The sequence below is a fragment of the Trichomonas vaginalis genome, chromosome VI (genome assembly GCF_026262505.1).
Source record: "Trichomonas vaginalis G3 chromosome VI, whole genome shotgun sequence".
In the NCBI taxonomy this organism is placed as follows: domain Eukaryota; phylum Parabasalia; order Trichomonadida; family Trichomonadidae; genus Trichomonas; species Trichomonas vaginalis.
Genome location: NC_067208.1, coordinates 12,813,398 through 12,826,169, shown reverse-complemented (window position 1 = coordinate 12,826,169; position 12,772 = coordinate 12,813,398). Strand labels below are relative to the sequence as shown.

The 12,772-nt window shown below is 35.1% G+C and overlaps 7 protein-coding genes and 1 pseudogene across 8 annotated transcripts, besides 2 other annotated features; 3 read left to right on the top strand and 5 right to left on the bottom strand.

Moving 5' to 3' along the window:
• Positions 1 to 5,155: a mobile genetic element.
• On the bottom strand, positions 2,496 to 2,856 carry TVAGG3_0854940 (uncharacterized protein; the record flags this gene model as incomplete). Its single annotated transcript, XM_051249434.1, has 1 exon — positions 2,496 to 2,856. A coding segment is annotated over one exon (361 nt), but the record flags the coding sequence as incomplete, so codon positions are not given.
• Positions 3,178 to 3,753, top strand: TVAGG3_0854930 (uncharacterized protein; the record flags this gene model as incomplete). Its single annotated transcript, XM_051249433.1, has 1 exon — positions 3,178 to 3,753. One exon carries the CDS (start codon positions 3,178 to 3,180, stop codon positions 3,751 to 3,753), a length of 576 nt encoding a protein of 191 aa, XP_051084908.1.
• Positions 3,950 to 4,486, top strand: TVAGG3_0854920 (annotated as a pseudogene). Its single transcript has one exon. A coding segment is annotated over exon 1 (537 nt).
• A 419-nt stretch (positions 5,156 to 5,574) lies between the features above and the next one.
• Positions 5,575 to 12,698: a mobile genetic element.
• Positions 6,219 to 6,455, bottom strand: TVAGG3_0854900 (uncharacterized protein; the record flags this gene model as incomplete). Its single annotated transcript, XM_051249432.1, has 1 exon — positions 6,219 to 6,455. The coding sequence occupies one exon, from the start codon at positions 6,453 to 6,455 to the stop codon at positions 6,219 to 6,221; it is 237 nt and encodes a 78-aa protein (XP_051084907.1).
• Positions 6,504 to 6,866, bottom strand: TVAGG3_0854890 (repellent protein 1 family; the record flags this gene model as incomplete). The annotated part of the gene is made up of 1 exon (XM_051249431.1): positions 6,504 to 6,866. A coding segment is annotated over one exon (363 nt), but the record flags the coding sequence as incomplete, so codon positions are not given.
• TVAGG3_0854880 (uncharacterized protein) lies at positions 8,599 to 9,024 on the bottom strand (the record flags this gene model as incomplete). The annotated part of the gene is made up of 1 exon (XM_051249430.1): positions 8,599 to 9,024. The coding sequence occupies one exon, from the start codon at positions 9,022 to 9,024 to the stop codon at positions 8,599 to 8,601; it is 426 nt and encodes a 141-aa protein (XP_051084905.1).
• Positions 9,642 to 10,205, top strand: TVAGG3_0854870 (uncharacterized protein; the record flags this gene model as incomplete). Its single annotated transcript, XM_051249429.1, has 1 exon — positions 9,642 to 10,205. The coding sequence occupies one exon, from the start codon at positions 9,642 to 9,644 to the stop codon at positions 10,203 to 10,205; it is 564 nt and encodes a 187-aa protein (XP_051084904.1).
• TVAGG3_0854860 (organellar and viral DNA polymerase type B) lies at positions 10,702 to 11,575 on the bottom strand (the record flags this gene model as incomplete). Its single annotated transcript, XM_051249428.1, has 1 exon — positions 10,702 to 11,575. A coding segment is annotated over one exon (874 nt), but the record flags the coding sequence as incomplete, so codon positions are not given.
• Positions 12,699 to 12,772: the final 74 nt, after the last annotated feature.

The window sequence follows — 12,772 nt, the reverse complement described above, 5'->3', positions numbered from 1 at the left end:
AAAGAAGTGTTAGCTAACGATTTCCTAAGCAGAAGCCGAGTACAGCATAGATAAAATTGTTGGAAGTCATAGATACTCTCGATAAATGAAGAAACTAGTTGAACAACATAGATGTCGAACTCTCTTCTGAGCGGAAGCATTGAAGCCTTCAGTTAAAGAAAGAGTTCAAGATACCAAGAATGAGTCATAGAGTACAACTTCTTCTGGGAGCATACCATATGACATTTCCTTTGAAAAGTGTTGACAAAACGATTGAGATGAAATCTGTTCCATACGTATGTTATGGTAATTGTTTGTACGTTGAGTCAAAAATAGCTAATGTCACAGGTATTTCAGGAGTTAATAGTAAAGGTTCAGTAGAATATAAATCCTTCTGTTATGCAGTCAATTCAATGTTCATTCCAAACGTTCCTGTCATAGCAACTCATTTAGGTAAATGGGTTCGCATTAGTCCTCATAATTTGAAAGACATGCAATTCAGACTTGTTGACTTTCAAGGAGAGCCTGTAGAACTGAAGGCACCAGTGCGAATGACTGTTGAAGTTGACTTTTTAGAAAATATTAAATGCAACAGCTTACAAGAGAACTCAGAGCTAAAAATATAAAGTATGAATGTTATGTATTAGGTCATGAACTTTGGTTGTTGCTGTTTGATGAAACAAATGAGTTAGTTATGCCAGTCAAGAGAACAGAAAAAGGCGTCAAAGGCGCCGAGCGCAAAGCGCTATATTGTGTTAGTGAAAACTGCACCAAGTCAATAAGATTAGGTTTGCATTATGAAGATGAGTTCGATACTGTTGAAGAAGTTTTGGACAGATATTACAAATTGCTAACTTGAATTTTTTTGACTGACGGCGCAAAGCGCCAAGATGGGCTCAAAGAGCCCTCCTGACTGCTTTAATTTACTAAAACATATTTCAAGCAAAGCTTTATAAGTAGAAGTTTTGTATACTCGTTCGAATATTTATACTTAAACTCAACTCCTGTAGTTCCTGGTGTTTCAATGATGCGGATGTTACCTATTTTCATGAATAGTGGAGTTTGACCACAGCATTCGATTTCAGGGTCGAGATAGTCAATGACACATTGTTTCCCTGTTATTCGTGAGATAACATTTTCAAGGTCCTCCTTTGTTAGAATTATTTGGTTCTTGCTTATAAGATTTGTCAAAAGCTTCTTATCGTCTTTGAGTAAAATTGTTTGGTATAACTGAAGAAGGTAATGGTCTACGTTATCTGAAGGATTTGTTTGAACATTTGTGTAAGGGTTGTCGTTGGCTTCTCTTGAAAGAATTTGGTCCAGTGGTGGATACTCTAACTTAACATCTGATGTAGCGTTAGCGTTTGAAGCTGAGTTTAAATTCACGGCGCCATGCGCCAAGATGGGCTCTTTGAGCCCTCCCGACTTAAGTTCTGGTTCTTTTTCTTTCAAACACTCTGAACTATAGTTCTTTATGACAATATTGTTTGTCGTTCGTGAGTCAACATTTGATGTTGGTTCAATTGGAACATTAACGGCACCAGCTAAGATGGATTTGCTTCTCATTTCATATAGAATAAAAACCTTTTATATGTATGAAATGAACAATATACTCGACAAGGGTTTGAATGTAAAGCTAACGAATGAAAATATTGTTGAATTCACTGAGACAGGAGCTGTGTATAAAGATGTAGAACTACTGAACAAAAGAGCTAAGGGAAGAAGCAGGAATATGAACAAAGGGTGGAAGCCTATAAAAATTTATGTCAATGATGGCTCAGGAGGTTCAAACATAAAGTATGCAGAAAGTTATAGAGTTTATGCTCTCAAAGGTGAAAAGCCTTCATTTAAGAACAGCTATTCTAACACATATCCTCAAAAGCTAACGGATGGGGAAGTGGATGATATGAATGACAGCAAAAATATTAACAGAAATGGCGACAGAGATGCATGGAATTTGTTTACCATCAGTCAATTGAAGGTTAAACTTTAAAACAATGTTGGTCGTTCCCATGGAATGTTTTTGACTTTAATGGTATTAGTCATGATATGAATCTCAAGGTATGAACGAGGAGAGATGAGAGACTTATATGCTTCCCAAATTTCTTCAAAAGGTAATGTTATACCTGACTGTTTCCAAATGAGTTCAATGTCATAGCGTGAGAAACCTTGAAAGATAACGAAGTCAGTTATGAGACGTTTTATGTTTAAAGCAAGGAAACGCCATGTTTGCATAAGTATTGCTACAGTTAAGTGGTAATGTCTGACTTTAGTTATGATGTTAGCTAATGGTGAGTCTGCTTTTGACACTAAACCTTTTCCGGCGAAGTCGTCACAAACGAGCAGAGTGTTTGAAGGATACTTTTTGAAGGGGTATTTTGAAAGTTTTGACAGAATGTAGTTTGTCAGTCGTTTCATATCGTAAACTCCTGAGTATTGACGTAAGTGGTGTTTGTCAATAATTCTTTCCATCTCTTCTGAAGTCTTTTGCATTCCTGACTGTATGAACTCTACAATAGCATAATATTTTCTCTTACGTCGAATGTAACGTTGAAGAAATTCAATGAGTTCACTGTCTGGAACTTTAACGACAGAGGCTTGAACTTTTGACATAAATGTTTTCGCTGTTGAATCCATAGAGTCTGAAGTTGCTGATATAATGATTTGGTCATAGTAAGAGTCGTTTCCTAAACGCTCTGTTATGAGTATATGACGAATGAGGTTGAATGTCTTACCTGAACCCATCTTTCCACAATAGAAATACACACCATTTGAACAGAACTCATAGTCCTTACTGAAAGGAAGAATGAGAGAACTGTTGAGCTTTTCACTGCTTTCATTCATGTCTTCATCTACGTCATGTATTAAATGCTTCATTTTATCTTCATTAAAAATGCAAGTCAGAAATATTCAGAACATAGCACCGAGTCTAACTGACAAGAGTATAAAGATATACTATGAACACGTTATGATGAAACCACCAAAATTCAAGAAAGTCAGTATACTTATGAATATCCAAGACACTGGGTAGAGTATGTAGGAGGTGAGAAAGCTATTGAAATAAGACAAGTTAGAAGTATTCCAGCAGGAAGAACAATATTATTGAAGAACTTTAATGTTTTGAGGTATAATGATGAAACAAAGAAGCAAGATAGTTTTCCTGTTGCTGTGTATGTGAACCTAGACACAGGAGATGACATGAAAGTTTTTAACACAAAGCTTCAAACGGTAGTGAGAGAACAACTGACTGCGGAAGGACATCCATTACCTTCAGAAGTTACCATAGTATATAATTTTGAAACAAATGCAATAGATTTTAAAGTCGTCTCTGCAAAGAAGTCAGGTTTTACATTTAATGAAGCAGATGTATATTCGAATGAAAACTTCAAAGCTATTGCATGGTTAGATAATGACGATTGCTTTAAGAAAATATTTAAATTCAGTGACTCAAAGATGTCAATAGATGACCTTCGTGGAATGTTACCATCGACGTTTACAGTAGAAGGTTCAGCAGGATTGCTTACAAGATTGTCAATTGGTGGTATTTGGTCTCGTGAGAACATTGTTATAAAATCCAGTATAAGTGAATTTGCTGAAGAATCTATATTATGTCTTTCAAACTACATGTATTCGCCGCCGAAGCATTATAGTATAACAAACTTTGTCAGTAAGTTTAACATAAGACTTGTCGAACCTTCTTCAATGAAAGATGTTGTGCTACCTAAAGATGGAAAGGATGGACTCATTATTGAGATGATTTTAATAGCATATTAAATGAGCTTGTTCTTGAAGGTCATTCATGATGAAATAACTGTTGTAGAAGATGTTAGCAATTGTTCAGACATTTTGAAGCGTATAGATGAGATAAGAAAGAAGTTTATGAATGAGAATGTTTATGTTTCATTGACTTTCTCCAGTAACGAGAACTTTTATGAGATAATATTGAAGAGAGATTTTTAATATGGTGTAAATGGTAGCTTGGACAGCTTTAGGCGCAATGGGAACAAAAGCATTAGCATTTGGAGCAAAAGCACTTGGGGCTTATGACGCAGTAAATAAAATGAGTGGAGGAAGGGTTTCGAAGACATTAGATGCAAATAAAGGGAAGATTGGAGGCTGGGTTGCAAAGAAGTTAAGATTAAATAAAATAGGGCTCATAAATAAAGCATCCAATTTGGTTGCGACTGAGTCAGAAAATGCTTTAGGAAAGGACGATGAGTTTGCAAAACACGCAAAAGACTTTAATGACCAGATGAAAGGTGAAACAATGCATTTAAATAGATTCGATGGAACTAAAGAAAATGTTTCTTCTCCACCAGTAGTTCTTCCGTATGGTCCCTATGGAATGTATGGAAATCCTTACGAAAGACCATTTGACCCATTGACTGGTGGAAGTAACTGGTATCATTACGGACGAAGAAGAAAGACAGTCAAGTTGGAGACAGACGTGAAGAAAGCAACTAAAAAGAAACCAAGGAAGAGAGTTATAAAGCAATGAATTCAACAGGTTAGAAAAGAGGTTAGAAAACGGTTAGATCTAACACTTCTACCCTAAAATTTATTTTTGTGCTATGTTTTCATACGTGTGCGGGTGGTGATATCATTAATTTTTTAATTTTTAAGTTTATTTTTTATTTTATTTTTATTTTTATTTGGATGTAATGACAGAACAAACAACTCATACAAAACAAAACATATAACAAACATACATTTAAACATTTATTCTTCCTTCCTGAGCATAACATGTTCTTTCAAATACATCCGAGACCAGTTGACTTTTCATTGACTGTTTATAAAGATAGAAATAGTTATATCATTAAACCATACGATGACGAAGGTAAGTTATGTAAATTGTACGTTAAGAAGTTAGAGAAAGTTTATGGCTTCAAGTATGACTACAATAGGGTTAACACTGATGATGAAGATATTGAGGAAAATTTATGAGAACATTAGTGAAGTTGTTAGTGAGAACGATAGTGAGAACGTTTATTTTTACATTAGTGAGTTCGTTAGTGAAGTGGTTGGTGGTTTTGTAAATATTTAAGGTTAAGTTAGTGTTGTCGTTTGTGTTGTCGTTTGTGTTGTAAAATATACGTTAACGGTTTTGTAAATATTTAAGGTTATATTGAGTAAGGTGGAACGCAGTGCCGCCATACCCAAGACTTGTATACTAACTGAATCTCTCAATCTTCCCATTTTGGTAGGGAGAATGAGAGTCTGTATGCCGCCATTGGACGCCCCAAAGATCAAGTAGATCTTGAAAGGCGCCCCTATTTTCTGAACCGTTGTCGGTCCAGAAACAATAAGGGGCGCCAAATTCAATGAAGGCGGAAGCCGCAACGTTCGCTGTCGTCGCTGCCAGCATATCTGGTATTTGTATACACACTAGGACTTTGCGGCTAAAATCGTCGATTATGCCATAAATATACTGGCCACGAACACCCCTAAAATAATGAACATCTGCGTGCCAGATAAGATTGGGTGAAAGCGCCCAATATCTTACTGCTGTTTCTGGCCCGGCATGCTCTAATCGCGTCTTGGTGAAATGATTTTCTTTGAAGTATCTGCGTACTTCTCTATAAGATACATCAATTTAGTTAGTATGGTTATCTTGGGTACGGCGGCACTGCGTTTCACTTTACCCAATACTTGTGAATTTAACACTTTACAAAACCGTTAACGTATATTTTACAACACAAACGACAACACTAACTTAACCTTAAATATTTACAAAACCACCAACCACTTCACTAACGAACTCACTAATGTAAAAAATAAACGTTCTCACTATCGTTCTCACTAACGACTTCACTAATGTTCTCATAAATTTTCCTCAATATCTTCATCATCAGTGTTAACCCTATTGTAGTCATACTTGAAGCCATAAACTTTCTCTAACTTCTTAACGTACAATTTACATAACTTACCTTCGTCATCGTATGGTTTAATGATATAACTATTTCTATCTTTATACACAGTCAATGAAAAGTCAACTGGTCTCGGATGTATTTGAAAGAACATGTTATGCTCAGGAAGGAAGAATAAATGTTTAAATGTATGTTTGTTATACTGTGGAATTCGAATGAGTTGCTTTTGTTCTGTCATTTATATAAAAATAAACTTAAAAATAAATGATATCACCACCCTCACACGTATGAAAACATCCATTTAAATTTAGGTGAAGTGGTGAAATCTCACCTCTTTTTTCACCTCTTTTTTCACCCGTTGAATTCATTGCTTTATAACTCTCTTCCTTTCTCCAACTCTTCTAACTTCTTCCTAAGTTCAGCAATGTTGTCCTCATGAAGTTTAATCTTTCTCAAAATTCCTTCTTTATCTAATGGTTGCTTTATCTTTCTAAACTGAACTCTACCATCCTTCATAGTATGAACGTAAAAACCTTCTGGAACCGCTCCTGATTTAATGTATTCTACCAAAAATTTTTGTTTCATTGCTTCAGTGACTTTAGTCGTCATTTCAATCAAATAAAAATTTTAATATTAAATAAAACTAACATTATTTTTTCAGTAAGGAAACGCAGGAGTTTTACGATTTATTTGAGGAGTAGGTTCTGGTTTAAATGTTGGAGTCGGTTTAGGAGTTGACTTTTGAACAGGAGTTTGTAATTCCATAGGTTCAGGAGTCATTGAAGGTGTTGTTTGTGAAGGCGTTGGTTTTGGCGAAGGTGTTGGAGTTTGTTTAACTTCAGCTACTTCAGTATTATTTACAACATTTGCTTTGTTTCTTTTCAACATCATTACTGCTCCTGCTGTAGCTAGCAAACCTAGTGGGAGACCATATTTTATATAAGGACTTGACCAAATGCTATTTTTGACAGGAGCTGGTGGAACACCTAACCTTGGTGAGACTGCTCTTTGCCATTGTGCAGCTCGTAAGAAATATTCAATAGGTGCTCCATAATCGTTTGGTAAAGTTTGTTTCATAGATGGTGAAGGTTCACGAGAGCTTGATGAAGAACTCATTATTAAAGCTTTAAAAATAAACGTTCATTCTTTATTCTCACTGTCGTCCGTAGCTAAGTTATAGTCATCTAATCTTATTATGGGGATGCCATTAGCACGCACCTGAATGGCAAAGCAACAATCCTCATAAATCCAATAAGTGGCTTTGGTACATTTTCAGTTGCTAGTTCAATAGGTCCTTTAACAGACAATTTGTATGTTATTGGAGCAGTAGATGTTTGACCTTGCTGGAAGCAAAAGTCCACTTCTGTTGGAAAACCACATAAGAAATGTGTGTTGTCATAGCTATCCCATTTATGTTCCACACTACCATCATCCACCAATGACCTCATAACATCTTCATTAAATCCTATCATATCATTGTTTGTATTGCAAGCGTTCGCAACCATTTCATAAAATACAGGTCCATATGATTTTTCAGGTTCTGCAGGCATATTTCCATAAGCTCCCATGGAAAGCTGAAGATATTTAAACTTAGGGTTCTCAAAATTAACATAATAGTTGTCTTTCTTTCTAAATAGTGCCCAAATACTTTTAACATTAATAGGCGTATAAGCTGCTGTAAATGTTGCACTTGAACTATCTGTATTCTTTGAGAATGAACCGTCCATAGGAATCCAATCCATAACTTTAACAGGAAAACATAAAGCCTCGTTTGTATAATGTTCTACAAGTTCTGTATAAATGTTAGGGTCTAAAGAGAATGACTTTGGATGAATGAAACATTCATTAAAATCCATCTTTGTTCGAAATAGTTGCTGGGTTACAGTTGTAATAGTAACTGTTCCACTAGCTTCTATTGCCTTCGTTATCATAGTGAATGGTTCATTCCATGGAACAAATTTATTTGTCGGTGGATTTGAATCTGAAGCAAATGCAACTTTAAGAGTTGGATTGAAAGCAATGATATCATTTACAGATATAGATGTGCATTGTAAGGCGTCGCTACTGAACTTTACTTTAAGCTGAATGTTACCAGCAAATGCAGGAATAAATCTTATAGCTTCTAATGGAAGGAATCTTCTAACAGGAATTCTTAAACGAAGCTTAAAATCAAATGATTTTCTGCTGTAATTGGACCACTAACAATTTGTCCTGTTCTGCATGTTCCCGAATGACTCCATACATCTTCATGTCGAGTCTTTGAGAAAACATCTACTTTCTTTATTTGTTCGGTAGTTTGTGAGTTTGAAGTTATATATGCTTCTTCTCTTGCGTTGTCTTGAGAATATACGATACGACCATTTGCAAGGATTTGATATCCAGCAACTGCATAGAAAGCGTCATCGAAACCAATCCAAAATCCTGGTGGGTTTGTTTTATTGGAACCTGAACCAATTTCTTTATCTGCAAAAATTGACCTTCCATTTTATACGTAATGAATGTATTGTAAAGGTCCAACATATTTTCACCAGGAGGTGAGAGATTGAATGTTACCCATGTGTTATCTTTAGCAGTTCCAGGTTGTGATGGAATCTTTGCGTCAGAAATATTTTCTATTAGTGTCACCAAATTTGAACTGCATTGTCTATGATATCGAAATATGAGCGAATCTGATCTGATGAATATGCTCTGCTGGAGTAAATTCGTTTAACTGTTCGTTCTGCATGTATTTACTTCGGATAAAAATATCTATTTACTTCATTATTCTCACTCTTCTTCTTGGCATTCGTGGTGGAAGTTGTTTCTTGACATTTTCAATGAACTGTACATTCTCTTTTGTCTCAACTTCTTTCACTGGTGGGTCAGGATTCTTTGACTCGGTTTGTTTTTCAATGAAATTCACGAACTTTGCAATAAGCTCTTGGTTCGTTATTGAAAGTACATCTGGCTTCTTTTCTTCTTGTTCTATTGACTTTTCAGTTTGAACAGAAGGTTTTATATGGGCTTCACCCTTGCCATGCACCTTAATGTTGTCGCTCTCTGCATTCGCTAATGGAACCTTTCTTTTTCTTACGTATATTTTACCATCTTTACTCTGACTTACATAATAGAAAGGATGTTGTATTCCTCTTGCGTCATTTAATATAATAGACTCTCGCTCTGATTTTGACAAGCTCATTTTACATCGGTTAAAGTTTTAATTTTGTTTTTTATCTGCAGTCAAATGACTCAGACAAGCCTACGGACAAGACCCAAGGGGTCATAGATGTTGAAGCATTGAAGAAAGAAATTCGTGAGCAAATTTTATCCGAACTGAAGGAACAAAAACAAGAACAAAAGCCAGAGAGACCAAAGAGAAAACTTAGTGAAAAACAACTTGCTGCATTAGCTGCTGGAAGACAGAAGAACCCACGTTTGCTGGCGAAAAAAGCTAGAGAAGAAGCAAAAGCTAAAGAAGCTGAAGCAAAGAAAGAGTAAATGGTTTATTTTTATCCGAATTAAATGTATAGACAAATACCTTTATCTGTTGCGTTCAGTAGTGAAAACCCTGACGTCAAAATAAAGGGGAACAGAGTAACGTTTAAGTTTCCAACAGACTGGATTGTGAACATAAATGAAGAGAAGTACATTGGCATAACATCTATGTATATAACACGTGCTTTCAGAAAGGTTGACTTTATACTTCAAGTCGAGATAGAAAATGACGAACAGTCTTTAAGCGCCCAAAACATTCACATATACAAATACTTTAAAGACGATACAACATTGTTGCAATGTATGATTTCATTTAATGAGATGTTCGAGAAAAAGTTCAACATTGAAGTACAAACTTTACAGCCTTTACGTGAGTTTCTTGCACAACTGAAAGAAGAAGGTAGTCAGCCACAACTTATAGACTTTCATTATGAATTTAATGAAAATGAAGATGGAACTCATGACTGTCAATTCATTGTATTCTCACCATTCAATGAAGTCGCTAAAAAGAAAGAAAATCCATTACGTATAAGATTTCAAATCTCCGAACCAAGTGATGATTTTAAGAATGTTTTCAATTATGATGCAATGCTTCCGAGGAAAAATGAATTTTCAAAGATTGTAACACCTGGCATTTGGGATAGAAAGCAAGCAATACTTTACTCTAATATAGCCAAAGGCGTTGAAAATGAGTTCATTGGTCATACAAGAACTTCACCACTTCCTAACCCTAAATACTATAAATTAACTGGCTTCAATCGTGAGTTTTGGATAGACATGTTCTCCACTCATGACCATAAATGTCCAGTGTTCTTGCCTCCAGACCATAAGGACTGTCTCTACATTGAAGCACAACTCTTAAACTCTACCATCGCAGTATTGTAAAATCTACGCTAGCTTTATTTTTATCACGAATGACCTCATTGCTGACAAAAATAAATGACCTCAGAACTTCAACTTACGAATAAAGCTTGTTTTAGTCGTTATTGAAAAGTTGAACTTTTCAGCAAAGCAAGGTTGACATGACTTACATAAGTCGAATGCAATCTCTTGACCATCATAAAGTGCTTTGTAAAGTTTCATTAAACTGAACTCAGAGTCTTTGTCATATGTTCCAACAGGTATGTGAATGTTCTTATCTTCATTGTAATAGCATTGTATAGCTTCAGGAAACATTTCATTAGCGGTTAAAGCAATAACATCTTGCTTCACGCCTTTCATTCTGCAGTGAAATGCAACTTCATTTAAATCGTTGTGAGTAAGTCTATGTAGGTCTTCTTTCCACAGAAAATACTTTTATAAGCTAAACTTTGTTTTCCAGGTGTTATTTCTGCAAAGTCGCTATGAAATTGACCAAGGTTCTTTCCTATAAGTTCGCGACCATATCTCTTCTTAAACTCTGCTGCAAGCTTTGGGATGTCTTCATTATATAAGTGCATACTGTCGGTATCCTGGTAAAAGATTTGAAGTCCCATGTCCTCTGCAGTACAGAATACTTCATTCATAATACGTTTTGACATAGACAGAATATTAACACCAAGTGGACAGAAGTTAAAGTGTCTGCAAATGCTTTTCGTTAGCTTGAAAATAGTTTTATCTGAACCATCCAAACCTTCGAACTTCACTATATGGTTGTAATTTCTTATAGCATATCTTATAGCATCTTTGTCATTTACTATGGTTATTTTTGACTCAATAGGAGATAGAATAGTTTTGCCATAAATGCTGTTCAGAATGAGTTTTATAATTTCTTGTAAGGGGTTTTCTTCTTTCTTATACTTTAACCTTAACTCAAACAACTTCTTTACTTCATCTCTTATTCTCATATCTCTGTTTCCATCGTAATAGTATCCTTGCAACACTTCACATTTGACACCTTGATATTTTATGAGGTCTTGTAATGTTATATGGTCAACATACATGAGACAGCAAGTGTTTGAACTTCTTGGAACGTTAAGTTCTGGATTTAGTTCAGGGTCGCAAACTATTAAATGAAAGTGTCTGGGTATACCAATCTCTGTTATCTTAATGAGAACAAAGAAGCCAGACATAAACTTTTCACCAATGGGTTCCTTTTGGTCGTCATCGAATAAATGTCTCATGAGATACTCTGTGCTTAACATTTCTTCCTTCAATACTTTTGGAATACCTTCTAAAGTATAAAGTCTTGCTATAGCTGAAGGATATAATGAAACAGTGTCGAAGTCAGCAATGAGTTTCTTTTTGCTCTTTTGTTTCATGTTATCTGACAACATACATCTTCCACCTTGAATGCATCTCGAAATAAATTCTCTTGGTTTATTTGAGAGGTCATAAAGATTTCCATTCGGGAAGTATACTCTGTTCTCAAACAATTTGTTAGCAATAGAACAAATACTAACGTAGTCATAAACGTTTAAATCAAACTCTTTCAATAAGTCATTGCGGAACTTTACAAAACCTTCTCTTAAAATTCTTACATCTTGTTTGCAGTAAAACGTGCTATATTTTTTCTAAGTCGAAGTGGTTTTCATCTATTCTGCAACCTTTGATGGAATCTATGTTCTTCATAAATGTATCTGCATCATGGATAAACTTACATGCTTCAGAAATGACACCAGTTCTGTTGTCATTTGCTAACAAAACACTGCTGTAGTAGTTATATGGAAATACTTCTTTCGGTCCTGTTTGTAAGTTAAACATAGCAGGAAATAGTTTAAGCTTCTTATTTATAACACTGTAAGAGTCTTTTATAATAATTGCCCGTCCTTTATATAAACCAGTTATTTGCATTGTTCGTGAACCTTTAATGATGGGAGTTCCTTTCACTTCTGTCATGTGTCTTAAGATGAAGTTTATGTCATAACTGAGGTTATGGAAATATATTAAACTCTTGTCAGGAAGTCTTTCCAAAAATTCTGTTGCACAGTTTTGACCCCAAATGCTTTCACTAACTGAACCATCTTCACTGTCATAACAGATGTTAAAAGCTTTATGAAAGCCATCCGTACTACACTCAAAGTCAGCAAAGAAAACGTGCTCAGGTATGAATTTACATTTAGCTTTATTTACTTCTTTTGACTCTGCTTTCTTCTTCAGTTGTACACAATACTTTGGAGCATATGTCAAATCTTTAAATGGTGCAAGGTTCTGTTTATATAAGTCAGTAGTATATGTGAAAAGTTCTCCATAAGAAATAGGTTCGAAATATTTGCACTCCCACAATGTTTTCATAACATCCCATAACGGTGTTGTTCTATCATAACGAACTACATATTTATCTTCTCTCTTTGTATAAATCTTCATCTGTTTCTCAATGTTCATTCCACCACAAGCTTTGAGAATTTCTTTATAGTTTCGAATGAAATATGTTGTCATTGGTAATCTTTCATTTAGAAGGTCAGAAAATAGTTCCTGGAACTTACGAATATACAACTGCTGTTTCTTATGGAAAACGTAGTGAGTTTGGAGAA